Source organism: Cajanus cajan, chromosome 7 (assembly GCF_000230855.2).
Source record: "Cajanus cajan strain Asha chromosome 7, NIPB_CcT2T_4, whole genome shotgun sequence".
Taxonomy (NCBI): domain Eukaryota; kingdom Viridiplantae; phylum Streptophyta; class Magnoliopsida; order Fabales; family Fabaceae; genus Cajanus; species Cajanus cajan.
The window spans coordinates 50,249,036-50,263,882 of NC_138523.1; the positions used below are offsets into that span (position 1 = coordinate 50,249,036).

Below are 14,847 nucleotides of genomic sequence, written 5' to 3' on the forward strand. Positions count from 1 at the left end.
GTTAACAACAACTATGACAAAACCGTTGATAATAATCGTAGTAATGATCAATAATATTAATAATAATAATGATAATATTAAGAATAATGATGGTGACATGACATGAATGATAATAATAATAATGATAATTATATTGTGAGTGAAACATATATGAAATACTGAGAAGGAAAAAGAAAGAATAAATATATTATTTTTTAATTTTAAATCAGTTGAGATTTGAAATACACTATAAATTATTTTTTTAGTGCATCAGATAATTGATTACAACGAAATAAAATATTTATCTTATTATATCCTAACTACTAACGAAATCTTAAATTTATAACGGATAAAATAAGTATTTTAATTAGTATTTTATTCATATTAAAATTATCATTAGTTTTTTTTAATGTATTCCGAGTTAAATCTCCAATAAAAGTAAAGACGCAATCAATAAGATAGCAAGCAATAATTGTTTTACTTTTACACTTTTATTAAAAACATAATTTTAGCAAATAAAAAAAAAACTAAAAAAGTGGTACTCCTTACCTTTCTACTGGACTTGGTGCCTATAAAAGCAGACCTATTTGGGTATTTCTGCTTATTTTTATTATTTTAAGGAAAAATATGCGAATTCTAGGCAGGATTTGAGGACAAATGATTGTATAGTTGATACATGTTTTTATGGGCTTGATCAAATCTTGATAAATAACTGAATTTTATGATTGTCTTTAAATTTTAAAAAATCATCTCTATATCATGTGAAGATTGATTAAGAGGATAATACGTGGTGATTGTTGATGATACAATACAATAATTTTTTTTGAAGAGGTTGAATCCCTTTAGTAAGTAGATTCATGACACTTGTTTGATAAAATTAGTTACCTATGTAGGGACCTAGAATAAAGTGATTATTTGAAAGACTTTTATAAACCAATAGCAGTGAAAACTGAAAACACATTATCATCGTCACCTGCTGCTACAAACAAAAATGTGGCCCCATGCCAGCATGGACATTGCAATTGGTGATTTATTAATGTACGGTCAGGATTTTGTTAGGTGCCAACACCGTCTGAGACAAAGTACATATATACATAACAATAAACTGCTGAACTCTTCATTCTGTTCACATACATAGTCACACGCACCATCAAAAGCTCTAATAATTAAGAACCTATCACTGCATATGCAGTGAGAGTGTGTGCGAAAGCAAAGGTACGTAGCCACCTGGTTCTTTTTCTCTGTGTTCTCATCCCCCTTAGGTTTCACTTTTCACTTTGTTTCTTTGGAAACCAAAAGTTTAAAGGAAAAAAAAACAAAATCCACATGAGGAAACACTTGAAAGTGTTACTTAAGCACACCCTTTTTTGTTTTTTGTTTTTGTTTTTTTTTTCCTTGTGTGTGTCTTGCATAGCCAAACTGATGAAAATGCATGCATAATCAAAATTCCAAGATTTATGAATATACGTTGAGGGAGGTTAATTAGTATATGCTAGTAATTAAGAGTATTTAAAAGGAAAAGTTTCAAATCACGGGCAGTTTCATTTTGGTTATGAGTGAGGAGTTAAGTCTAAGATATCCCTTAATCCAGACTGAGAATTTCTTTTTATGTGGAAGATTTTCTTCTTTTCTGTTCCTGTGATGTGTTTTCTGAGTCTGAGTCATTTTGTGAAGGTGAAAGTGTGAAGAGATAGTGAATTTTTGAAGGGAAAAAAAAGCTTGAAGGAAGATGAATAACTCTGTTTCAGACCACAGTTTTATCATTGAGAGTGATGAAGAAGAGGAGGAGAAGGAATTTAACAAAGGTGGAGATGATGGTAACGATTCTGATTCTTCCAATTACTCTAATGAAAACCCTCCACAGCGAAAACCCAGTTCTTACAACATGTCATGGCCTCAGAGTTACAGGTCAACCCCTCTTCTCTTGTTTCAATTCCACTGGATTTGTGAATTTCTTATGATTGTGTTTGTTTTGTTCATTTGTCCTTTTTACACTTTGTTTTAATATGTCTAGATGTTTCAAAAGGGTGCCAAATTTCTGCACAAAATTTGTTAAGTGTCTTTTTCTTTTATTCCCCTTTTACTATGATGCTTGGAAAGTGATTTTTCTATTTTTAGGGTGTGAGTAAAATTTTTAAGGAACCTTTTTTTGATTAGTTTTTCAGCTTTTGAAGAAACCAGAATATACAAATATACCATTGTGTTTGACATATAGTCAATAAAACCAATGTCAAAAAATTGAATTTTTTTTTATCAATTGAATACTTATGGTATTGTTGTGATTGATGGTGTTTCAGGCAGTCTATTGATCTATATAGTAGTGTGCCATCACCAAACATAGGATTTTTGGGCACACCCTCATTGTCAAGACTAAGCAGTTCTTTCCTTTCTACATCACTAACAAGGAGGCACACTCCTGAAGCACTTCCTTCAGTGACAAAGCCTCTTATACAACCATCAGAAGAAGAAGAGCAGCATCAGAGACGAAGTTCTCACACCTTGCTTCCTCCTCTTTCTTCTAGAAGATCTTCCATTAAGAAGGATTCCAAGGTTGCTGCTCATCATGAAGTTCCCTCTCGCCACTGCTCTTATGGACAAGCTGTGCTTAATGGTAAATCCTTGGACCATACTCTTGATTTGATCTATGGCCAGAATTTTATTTAAGGAATTAATTGTGTGTTTGGATGGAGAATTTAAATGGAGTAATTTATTTATTTGAAGAATTTCAAATTCTTTGAGGTGAAATGCTTTATTTGAATGAAAAATTTATAAGAAATTTAAAATTCAAGCATTTGTGAAATTTCTTGAAATAGTAGAATTTTAAATTCTTCAAAAAAAATAAGAATTTGAAATTCTTCATATTTTTTTTATTTCATTTATATATTTTATCTTATCTCTTATCTCTTCATATTTTTAATTATTGAATATTTAAAAATATTTTTAAAATTATTAAATATTATCTAATATTAATTTTTAAAATTATTATAAATATTTAAAAATTAGTTAATATTTATTTTTATAAAATTTAATTTAAAAATATCAACATATAAATATATTTTTAAAATCAATTTTACCATGGTGGAATCAAATTATCATATCCAACCTAACAATCTAAAATTTGAGAAATTTGAATTGACTTATCCAAACAAAATATTTTAAGAATGATAGAAATTGAAATCAAAGTAATTCAAATTTCAAAATTTTAAAATTCCTTGAATTTTTAAAATTCCTCATCCAAACACACCATAAAAGAAATGATCAACCACTCCTTATTTAGAGTGATGAAAAAGGACAAAAAAAAAAAGGAAAGAAAAAAAATATTAGCCAAAGAGGAAATTATTGGTTGCTAAAGGTGAAAGCAATGCATAAAAGAAACAAATGATACAAAATCATATATGGTTTTTTATCCCATATGATTAACATTTATGTTCCCACATAATTATAAGTCAATTTGCACCTAAAGATTTTTTTTTTATTTTTCTAGAGAATGTAAATTTCTCCATGCACATTATCTTTATATAATTGTATGCATGCATAATCATGATCTGAAAAGAAAGTAAGGCTTGCGTCAATAATTAAAATTGAGACAATGCACGGCTTTTATCAAAGAAGGACATGTTGATTTTCTATTTTTATTTTCAAAGAAAATATAAAATAATCATGAAAATGTATTTATTTTTAGTTTTAAATTTTTTTTGAAAATATTTTCAAAAGAAACTCAAAATTAAAAATGATTTTTTTTATTTTGACTATTTTTTATACTTTAGAAAAAAACGTGGTGACATGTAATGATAATTATTAAAAAATTTATGAACTTATTTCTAAATTTTCGATTTGTACACATAATTCAACATATTTAATTTTTTTATATATGCAATTCAATCCATTTGTCTTATATTTTAATTTGTATATAGAGAAGTTTAATTTGGTATTTGCATATATATATATATATATATATTAATTATTAATATTAATATTATAAGATTCATTAGATATAATTATTCTAAATTTTTTTGATTATATATATTGTTTATATTATTTAATTATTTTAATTAAATATTATTTATTAAATATGATTAATATTTAGTATGATTAGGTTTTATTTATTATATTTTAAGATAAGTAGTATCAATTAAATATATATATATATATACATATATTATTTATAAAGATAAAATATATATTTTATTTGATAAACAATTACTATTTATTAGATAATAAATGGTTCATTTGATATAAAAAAAAAATAGGGAATATTTGCATGTTTTTAGAATGAAATCTACTCATTATAAGCTTTTATTAGAAACAGTTAAATCAAATATGTTTTCTAAATTTTAAAATTAAAAAATGAAAATTATTTCCTACAAATAAAATTATCCCATTTGATTAGGATAACATTCCAAAGAACAGTATCCATACGAGTTACACGACAAAAATACCCATAGGATACCCTCCTGTCCCACATAAAATATCCGATTTGATTAGGGTTGGAGTTACGATCAGATTTTACCCAACATGTAAATTGTGAGGTGGGCGTAGGTTTGGGATATAGATACTCAGTTCAACCCAAATATGTCCCCATAATATTAATAAAGTTAAATCATAGAGTTAAGCTTAAGTGTTTGTATTTATAATGCAAGGTTAAACATTTTACTTCCTTAAGGTTTTTAACCTTCATTTTATGAATTATTTAATCTAAAATTACTTGAAATATACTTTATTTGAAGAAAACAAATTTGGGGGTATCCATTTTTTTGCTTAGTAACAATGGAAATGGTTTGGGTCGATTTGACCCGACCCGATCCACTTAGTTGTCATATAATGCATGTAGTTCTGAACACACGTTTCCTGCAAACTTCAGTTAAGAAGTCCAACAGACACAAACTCAATCAGTTTTCTGACTGCGGGGACCATAATTACATGAGTCATGGTTCCATTACTTTGTTGTAAATTCATTTTCTCATTTTTGAGTTGACCATGACCTTATAGTTAAATTGAATTTGTACCAAAGCTAATAACGTGCATGTAAAGACTTCCTCTTCAGCGGTTTTAATCTTTTTTGCCATTTCTCTCTGCATTTTTATATTTTTGGGTTCCTTATAATCTGGGTTTGGGATCATGATGACTACATTATCTAGAACTGCCATGAAGCCTGAAAGACAAACTTTATATGTCATATTTATCTCATAAAGTTTTGCTTTTGTATTTTCTTTTCTTCATATTCACAAGTGGTATATGTGCTACAAAATACATGATTATTTTGTGGTGAACTAATCCTAATTAATCAGGGAGAAAACACTTGATTATGAATCAAACGAATGCCAATGTCTTTTTTTCTATATTTATGTACTGGCAGCCTGATGTAACACCTATGCAGGGCATAAAGTCATAAAACCATAAACCATGTGTCTTATTAATGGATCCAGGTTCTCTGCAGTTGAATTTTTAACTGCATGAATCTCGGTCATTAAAAGTAGATTTTATACATTAAATTATAAAATCAAATGTGAGTTAAATTGTTTTACACCATAAAGTCATAAAATCAAACGCTGTTCCCTTATTCATATTTTGAATTTTGCAGGCATAAATGTTCTTTGTGGTGTTGGAATCCTTTCCACCCCTTATGCTGCCAAAGAAGGTGGATGGATTGGGCTTTCTGTCTTGCTCATTTTTGCAATTATTTCATTCTATACTGGGCTCCTCTTGCGTTCCTGCTTGGACAGTGAACCTGAGCTTGAAACATACCCTGATATTGGCCAAGCTGCTTTTGGTACGACTGGACGTATTGCCATTTCAGTAAGTCTTCCTTCTTATCTCTACTCTTATTCAAAGTGTCCATGTCCTACTTGTGTCTCCTATGTATTCATGTCAAACACTTCTTTTATTTTATAAACTTTTATACTGATATAGGTCAAAATTTCACAATAACAAGATAAGTTATATAACATTTTATTATATGTCTAATATGATTCATGCTCACATTGATTTATGTTAATTTTGTAATTGTATTATAGACTATAATTGTGTCCGGTCTTGCAATTTTTAAACTTTGTTGTATTCCCATGTCTGTATTATATTATATCTGTGGTTTGATTGGGGACAAATGCTATATGTAAATTAAAAATAAATATTCTCTAATCTCTTTTTTGTGCTCTCCCTTTGGATGCAGATAGTATTGTACGTGGAATTATATGTAAGTACAGGTTCCTCACTCATCCAGTATTCCATTCAGAGTCTCACTGATTGTAATTTGTTAATGCCAAATAATAATGATGATGAAATTCTAAGTGGATACCTATTTGGATTCCACAGTTTCATCTTATTGGCCACCTATTTTAACGTTTTAAATTTGTGGCAAATTTTGCCTATTGAATATTCCTTCATGCAGGCGTGTTGCATTGAATATATAATTTTGGAGGGTGACAACTTGTCTTCTTTATTTCCAAGTGCACACTTGAATTTGGGTGGAATTGGCCTGGATTCACGTACACTGTTTGCTGTGATCACTGCCTTGGCCGTTCTTCCTACTGTTTGGCTCCGTGACCTAAGCGTTCTTAGTTACATATCTGGTAAGAGCTTACTTTTTTGTGCAAGTAATGACTAGTTATCCATTCTCTGATAAAAGTTAAGGTGATATATTTCTCAAACAAGGTTTTATTGCTTGATGATGTTCTTTTTCTGTATTCGGAATTTGGGATAAACTTTGTTTTGTTGTTAGTAAAGGAAATGATAATGCATAAACCTGGTCATAATGTATTAAGTTGTCAACTATATATAATATATGTAGCTTCTCAAATTTCATTCCTCTAGTTCTTATTCATACTTGTTTACTCATTGTCCATGAATTTGTCTTGATGTTTTGGCTGTCAGCAGATTCATTATTTGGAAAAGCTTATTATAACCTTTTACCATGTTTATTATAGCTGGTGGAGTTGTTGCATCAGTTTTAGTGGTTCTCTGCTTGTTATGGGTTGGCGTAGACGATGTAGGCTTTCAAAGCAAAGGGACCGCACTCAATCTTGCAACTTTTCCTGTTGCTATTGGTCTTTATGGTTACTGCTACTCTGGACATGCTGTGTTTCCTAACATTTATACATCCATGGCAAATCCAAACCAATTCCCTGCAGTGCTCTTAGCATGGTAAATAACTTTTAGCTATTATCTATGGCTCAATTGCCACTAGTCCTTTCACTATATATTAGATCCGAGTCTTGTACAAAGGGCAATTTACAAGTATATTCAAAAGAGATATAATTATCTCTTTTAGGTCAACTAGAAGAGAAGTATAAGCAAGGCAGATCATCTAAGCACTTGAATGCCTCAAGATGTGGATTGTGGAATATATGATGTACATGTTGCATCACATTTTTATTTTCTTCAGCGGGAATTCTCTCTCTGAATCTAATACTACATGCAATATTTCTTTTGCTCAGTTTTGGTATTTGTACCGTATTGTATGCTGGAGCTGCTGTAATGGGATACACAATGTTTGGAGAAGCTATACTCTCTCAGTTCACTCTTAACCTGCCTCAAGAGTTGGTAGCCACCAAGATTGCAGTCTGGACTACGGTAATACTGATTCTACATTCTATATCTGATCTTTTCTTAGTGGAATTATCTTGATTAGATTTGCCTTCTATTCTTTTTGCTTTTTCCCATGAAAATGAATGTTGAAGAAAATAACCAATTTTGGGCCGAAACATAATGGCTGAAGCTTTTTTTAGGATATTTGTTTCTTAGCTTAGCTAAAACCTCTATGCCCATTGCCCAAGTATTAAGACAAATGTTGTTAAAATGTTGTTAAAATCGATATTTTACTTTAAATCAGAATAAGAGTAAAATATCGTAACTCGAAAATCGTAACTCAAATAGTAAGATTTTACATTCTTACTCAAGTTATTAAAAATATAATACTCAAATTTGAAATAAAAAAATATGTATATAAATTCATATAAATCTTGCATTCTAGTCATTTAGGAAAAATTATAAACATAACTAAAAGTTTCACTATTTTTTCAAATTCTTAAAAAAATTATATAATAATTAATAAAAAAAAAATAACAATATTTCAAAAAGTAATACATTAGTTATTTAAAAAAAAATTATTAATTTGTAAATCTTAAATTTAATATATTTATAAAGTAAAAAGTTAAAGAAAAAATTATATAAATAATAAATAAATAAATTATTAATGGTAACATTTATATTTTTAAATATGTTTGATATTTAAAATTAAATGAAAAGAAAGAAATTAAAATATATTTAAAATTTAAAACTTAAAAAAAATTAAATAAGTAATGTGTATACATAAAACTGTAAATATAAAAAAAATAAAAGAAGATAATATAAGAAAAAAAATCTTAAAATCTTAAAAGAAAAAAAAATAATATAAGAAAGAAAATAGAGAAACGCGCATAAAGCTTTCTTCTTCGGTTCTTCTTCTTCTGTTGCAGTTTCGTCCCGTCCCGTGTTTCTTCTTCTACCTCCGTTACTGTACGGTTCTTCGGCTGTTGCCGTACTGTTCTTCTTCTTCTGCTATTGCCGACTGCAGTACGTACTACGTACTGCGTTCTTCTTCTTCTTTTACTGCGGAGAAGTGTTATTCTTCTTCTGGTGCTGCGGAGTGTTCGTTTTTTTTTTTATTTTTTGGAATCGTGAAAGATCGAAGATCCCACGAATAACGCGGAAGATCGCGATTTTACTCCGATCTTATTCCGCCCCGATTTTGCATCCGATTCAGCACGGAATATCGATTTTACGAGTTGAGTCGCGATTTTAACAACACTATCTCTCTAACAATGCCAACGAGGTTTCCCAGGAGGAGCATCCTTTTCTCAATCCCCACGAAGATTCTTCCCCCTTTCGCGCAACGCTCCTCAAACCTCGTCCTTCCCACCGACCCACCACCACCAACCCCTGCCCCTGACAATTTTCCCGGGAAAATCGCTTCAAGCTTCAATTTTCCCGAGACAACCGCCCCCGAACCCTCTTGGGTCGTTCCGTCACAAAATGAGGTCTTGGACACCCTCTTGCGGCACAAGGGGGACCCCGCATCGGCGTTGAGGTTCTTCAAAGGCGTAGAGAGACAACGAGGGTTCGTGAAAACCGCTGATGTTTTATGCTTGTTGCTTCAGATCCTTGCCTCGTGCCCCAACACTCACGGAGATGCCAAGTATTTGCTCAATAGCTATGTCTTTGGACATTCAGCCCTTGTTGCGAAGGTTCTGGTGGAAATGTTAGTGGAGTGTGCGGGATCGTACGGTTTTGAATTATCTGATTCTAGGGTTTTCAATTACCTGTTGAATAGTTATGTTAGAGCTAATAAGGTCACTGATGCTGTTGAGTGTTTTAGAGCCATGTTGGAGCACAATGTGCTCCCCTGGGTTCCCATTGTGAACATTCCTTTGACCGCAATGGTTAAGAGAAACATGGCGGATGATGCGTGCCGTGTGTATGATGAAATGGTTGAGAGAGGAATTCATGGCGATCACTATACTGTGCATGTTTTAATGCGTGCGTGTTTGAAGGGAGGGAGGTTTAAGGAGGCTGAGAGGTATTTTGGGGTGGCTGCGGGTAGAGGGTTGAAGCTTGATGCGGCGGCGTATAGTATTGTTATCCAGGCTGTTTGTAAGGGGTTGAAGGTGAGTTTGGCGTGTGAGCTGTTGAAGGAGATGAGGGAGTTCGGGTGGGTGCTGTCTAAGGGTACATATGAAGCTGTGATTGGTGTTTGTGTTAGGCAGGGGAATTTCGCGGAGGCATTGAGGCTCAAGGATGAGATGGTGACTGGTGGCGTGCCAGTGAATGTATTTGTTGCAGCGAGGTTGGTTGAAGGGTATTGTATGCAAGGGGATGTGAGTAGTGCGTTGCGGTTGTTTGATGAGGTTGTTGAGGCTGGTGTTGCTCCCAATGTGGCTATTTTCTCGGTTTTGATAGAACGGTGCTCTAAGATTGGGAATGTGGAGAAAGCGAATGAGCTTTACACCAGAATGAAACTCACGGGCCTTCAGCCAACTGTGTTTATTGTAAATTTTCTGTTGAAAGGATTTCGGAAACAGAATTTGCTAGAAAATGCATTTGTATTGCTTGATGAGGCAGTTGAAAATGGAATTGCTAGTGTTGTTACATATAACATCCTTTTATTGTGGCTCTGTGAATTGGGCAAGGTTAGTGAGGCTTGTAATTTGTGGGACAACATGATTGGTAAGGGTATTACACCTTCGCTAGTTTCTTACAACCACATGATACTTGGTCACTGCAAACGGGGTTGCATGGAAGATGCACAAAATGTCATGAATGGTATTATTAAAGGCGGTTTAAAACCGAATGTCATTACATACACTATTTTGATGGATGGATTTTTTAAAAAGGGTGATTGTGAGCACGCATTTGGTGTGTTTAATCAAATGGTGGCTGCAGATATAGTGCCTACAGACTACACATTTAACACCATTATAAATGGATTGTCTAAAAATGGCCGGGTGTCTGAGACAAAGGATAAGTTGAACACTTTTATGAAGCAGGGTTTTACTCCCACATCTATGACTTATAATAGCATCATAGATGGATTTGTCAAGGAAGATGCAGTTGATTCTGCAGAGTCTGCATATAGAGAGATGTGCGAAAGTGGAATTTCACCAAATGTCGTCACCTATACTTGTTTGGTTAATGGATTTTGCAAAAGTAATAAGATTGATCTTGCTTTGAAAATGCATGATGATATGAAAAAGAAGGGTTTGGAACTGGATATTACTGCATATAGTGCTCTCATTGATGGTTTCTGCAAAATGCAAGACATGGAAAATGCAGGCAAATTATTCTCTGAGCTTTTGGAGATTGGTTTGACTCCAAACACAATTGTTTATAACAGCATGATTAGTGGCTTCCGAAATTTGAATAATATGGAAGCAGCACTCAACTTGTACAAGGAGATGATAAATAATAAGATACCATGTGACTTGCAAATATATACCTCACTGATTGGTGGACTTCTAAAAGAGGGGAAATTAAATTTTGCCATAGATCTTTACTCAGATATGCTTTCCAGGGGTATTGTGCCTGATATGTTCATGTACACTGTTTTGATAAATGGACTCTGTAACGATGGACAACTAGAAAATGCGGGCAAGATTCTAAAGGAAATGGATCGGAATAATATAACTCCTTCTGTTCTTCTTTATAACACTTTAATTGCTGGACATTTTAAGGAGGGGAATCTGCAGGAGGCTTTTAGACTGCATGACGAGATGCTTGACAAAGGTCTTGTGCCTGATGACACTACATACGATATTCTTGTAAATGGAAAGTTGAAAAGATCATACGCTCCAGTTGGTGCTTAATCCACACAAAAGGATTCTGGGCAGCACACATTCTACTAATGAGTTTTTTGCAAACTGAGTCCTGCAGAAAGTATTGAATGGTTTGAAATTGGTCTCATCTTCCATTGTTTGTCCTAAGGATCTAGAAATATGGACAAAATTTCCTTTGCAATTTCATGATGATTTCTATTAAGGAAACTTTAGTTCTTTCATATAACTGAAGTGAGTTCTTTTGGTTAGACACTTTCTTTGGCCAAGAGCATAATAGTTCCAATGGCCAGATATCCTGCAGAGAATTTAGCATTTTGCCATTTTGGTAACAGGAATTTCCAATTGCTGCAGGTGGGAAGACAGTTTGGTGCTTAATTTTAACTTTTTTACAGGACAAGGATGAATAATTGTCAACTTGTTTCCTTCCCACTATTTAATTGTCCTGGCAACGGATAGGAGCTTTACTGCGATTTTGTAGTTTTGGATGGAATGCTATGATGTGTTCATGATCTATACTTAAGACACTAAGTTCAAATTTTGTTGCTTAATTTAGTATCAGCATATTATATTTGTTCTATACCATAGTAATTACTAACATTACTATTTGTTACTTTTATTATTGCAGGTGGTTAATCCATTTACCAAATATCCTTTATACGTGCTTTATATATGAGCATGCTGCATGCATATCTTTATATACAATGTGGAAAATGTCATTCAGAATAAAGACTGATTTTGTTTCAACATGATAAAAGACCTACTTTCTCCTTGTATTCCTTTTTATATACAGAAAACTAATTCAAGTTGAAAGTATTTGACAGGAAAGAATATGTTATATGTAAATTTTCGTTCCATATGTATCTTTGTTGAAAAAAAGGTAGAAAGTGTTTAACAAATTTCTGCTATAAAGGACATTAGTTTACCTGCAATTATTTATGAAAGATCATTTATGACCATATCACTTCTTGCTTGGCTCCTATTTATTTATTTTTGTTCCATAAAAGAAAAGGTCAAAAGATAAGAATATTCAACTCATTTAAACATCTTAACAGGCCCTTTAAATTACAAGTTTTTACAGTTATTTGTATTTTACTATTTTATGACATGTCATTTTTCATGCATTCCCTTCTAAAGTACTCTTCTTGCACTGTGAACAATGAAAGATGTTTTTTACTTAATTAGCCTCACGTATGCATTGACTATATCTCCGGTGGCAATGAGTCTGGAGGAGTTGATACCATCAAATCATGCAAAGTCTTATCTATATTCAATCTTCATCAGAACAGGGCTGGTACTTTCTACCCTGGTTATTGGTCTCTCAGTTCCCTTTTTTGGTGAGTCTTTCTACTTCCTATTTTTATGTGCTTGGTTGTTGATCAATTGTCTCTTCAATATTATTTCTTTAATAAATCTAGAAGTTAATTATGTATAGATCTCAACTGAGGGAATGATTGATTGCATTTCTTACTCATTTCAGAAAATCATTTCATTATGTTATATCAACAGTATGTATAATTAATAATTGTTCGTTTTTGCAGGTCTGGTGATGTCATTGATTGGATCATTACTCACCATGCTTGTTGTAAGTTCCATTCAGTTTATCTGTTGTTGCTCCTTACCTTGGCTTGTGGCTTTTTATTAATTAAAATCAACCTTGATGACAGACTTTGATACTACCCTGTGTTTGTTTCCTAAGAATCTTGCGGGGCAAAGTGACACGAATACAGGTATGATGATGATGATTTCACTCTTAATAATACTGCTCAATGTAAATTTATAAAATTTAGTTGCTAGTACTGCTCAATGATGATTTCACTCTTTATAATGCTCAATGTAAGTCATAAATTCACAAATTGCACGTGACATGGACACATGGTTACCCCTTTCAATTAATTAGTACACCTTGTATCTTAGATGATCCATTTCATATAACTAGCTTTCCACATCCTGGAGCTAGAACAAGAAACATTTTTTAATGTTACAGCATTGATAAGAAATTGAGCATGTCTGGATGATTGTGAGCAATTTCAAATCGAAAGTGTTCACATTTCAAATCATTACTATAAATAAGCTTAAGCAAAGAGGGACTTTTACACAAATTAGGATCCTGAGGTGAAATGAGTATTGAACTTGGTAACAGACTAACAATGTCCCCTAAAAATTAAGTGAACTACTCAAAGGCTTCAAACAACTTAAAGCATACAAATGAAAAGGAATTATGAATAGAAATATACCATTTTGAAACTACAAGAGAACATCCAAGGATAGTATGGAAATGCTAGAAGAAATGTCAACAGATATTTTTGTTGCAACAAATTAGTTTCAAACATTACTTGCATAGTTATGATCAACTCTACCTTTGTTTCATGTGTCTACAGGCAGCACTTTGCATTACAATCATCACAGTAGGTGTTGTATGTTCTGGTATTGGAACATACTCTGCCCTTGTCGAGATTGTGAAGAGTTTGAGGGGATGAAGTTTTGAGGCTTAAATCCTGGAACACGAGACTCCTATCCAGTCTGTCCAGTTATTCTATCTATTTTTTATTGCATATCCACAATTTTGAGTCAATTTTTCGCTTGCCGTGACTTTTCCATTCTGTTTTTGTGTGGTTTTTCTGATTCCTAGTTACCTTTTCATAAAAAGTTTTGCTCAGGTTTGAAGGTATTGGTAATCATAGATTGTTGCAGAGAAACACTAGTTTGTAAGGAGAGATCAAATGAACTTGAAGAGATTTTTTTATTCTATTATCAGTCTAGTGCAATTTTTTGGCGATGATAAAGGATTTCTATAACCATTTAATGCAGCAATATAGAGTACTCACTCATCAACAGGTAGCACAATGGATTAGAATTGCATAAGGGTAGTGTCTTGAGTTTTTCATTCAAGGCAGCAAGGATTGTTAGCTAGCCTTGTAAGATGCAGCTAACTTTGTTTCCTTGTTCTTTCTTCATAATTTATGGTTCATGAAGGCATGGTTGAATAAACTAAATTCTCATCTGTGGAGATGTGGTTGCACTAATGAAGCAAGTTATAACGCATTAATTTCACTAACCAGCGCTCTTTCACCACACTTTCTAATCATAAATTTTCAAGACTTGAATTTATTGCTCTTTGAAGAACCATAATTAACATCAACAACCATCAAAATATAACTCATTTTCGCAGCGTATATACGAGCTTGTTATTTGTTTTTTTAGCTCTGAAGGGATGGCATAATCCAGAGAATAAAAATCAGTGACTTTAGTACCTTTTTTTTTTAATAATTTTTTTATGATTTTGACACTGAAGAAATATTTTAACTTGCTTCAAAATGAAATGGAATTTTGATCATGGATCATATTATAGAATCAACATTTAATGAATTTGTATAATGTATACAAAATACTCAGTTTTAACGGTTCGATTTTCATTATGCTAGTGAAATAGCTTCAAGGATCTGTTTTTCATTATGAAGGGAAATATATTACTCAACTCACTTTTGAGTGCAGTGGGATTTTATGGAGGATCGAACTACTTTTATTATTATCTTAGAGGCAAACAGTATTACAAAGTAAAAAC

The 14,847-nt window shown here is 32.3% G+C and overlaps 1 protein-coding gene across 1 annotated transcript; it reads left to right on the forward strand.

The window, feature by feature from the left end:
* Nucleotides 1-1,036: 1,036 nt before the first annotated feature.
* LOC109810612 (amino acid transporter AVT1C) lies at nt 1,037-14,033 on the forward strand. The gene is made up of 13 exons (XM_020374122.3): nt 1,037-1,194; nt 1,654-1,887; nt 2,277-2,590; nt 5,561-5,775; nt 6,149-6,172; nt 6,368-6,548; nt 6,903-7,119; nt 7,413-7,548; nt 11,911-11,930; nt 12,474-12,619; nt 12,824-12,867; nt 12,950-13,012; nt 13,664-14,033. Exons 2-13 carry the CDS (start codon nt 1,709-1,711, stop codon nt 13,760-13,762), a joined length of 1,638 nt encoding a protein of 545 aa, XP_020229711.1. The 5' UTR covers nt 1,037-1,194; nt 1,654-1,708; the 3' UTR covers nt 13,763-14,033.
* The last annotated feature ends 814 nt before the right edge of the window (nt 14,034-14,847 follow it).

What these genes read in the sequence shown, in the direction of transcription:
- LOC109810612 (XM_020374122.3), top strand. Translation starts at nt 1,709, where the DNA reads ATGAATAACTCTGTTTCAGACCACAGTTTTATCATTGAGAGTGATGAA. An exon ending in TCATGGCCTCAGAGTTACAG is followed by an intron (nt 1,888 to 2,276) that starts GTCAACCCCTCT and finishes ATGGTGTTTCAG; the next exon opens with GCAGTCTATTGATCTATATA. An exon ending in AGATTGCAGTCTGGACTACG is followed by an intron (nt 7,549 to 11,910) that starts GTAATACTGATT and finishes TTATTATTGCAG; the next exon opens with GTGGTTAATCCATTTACCAA.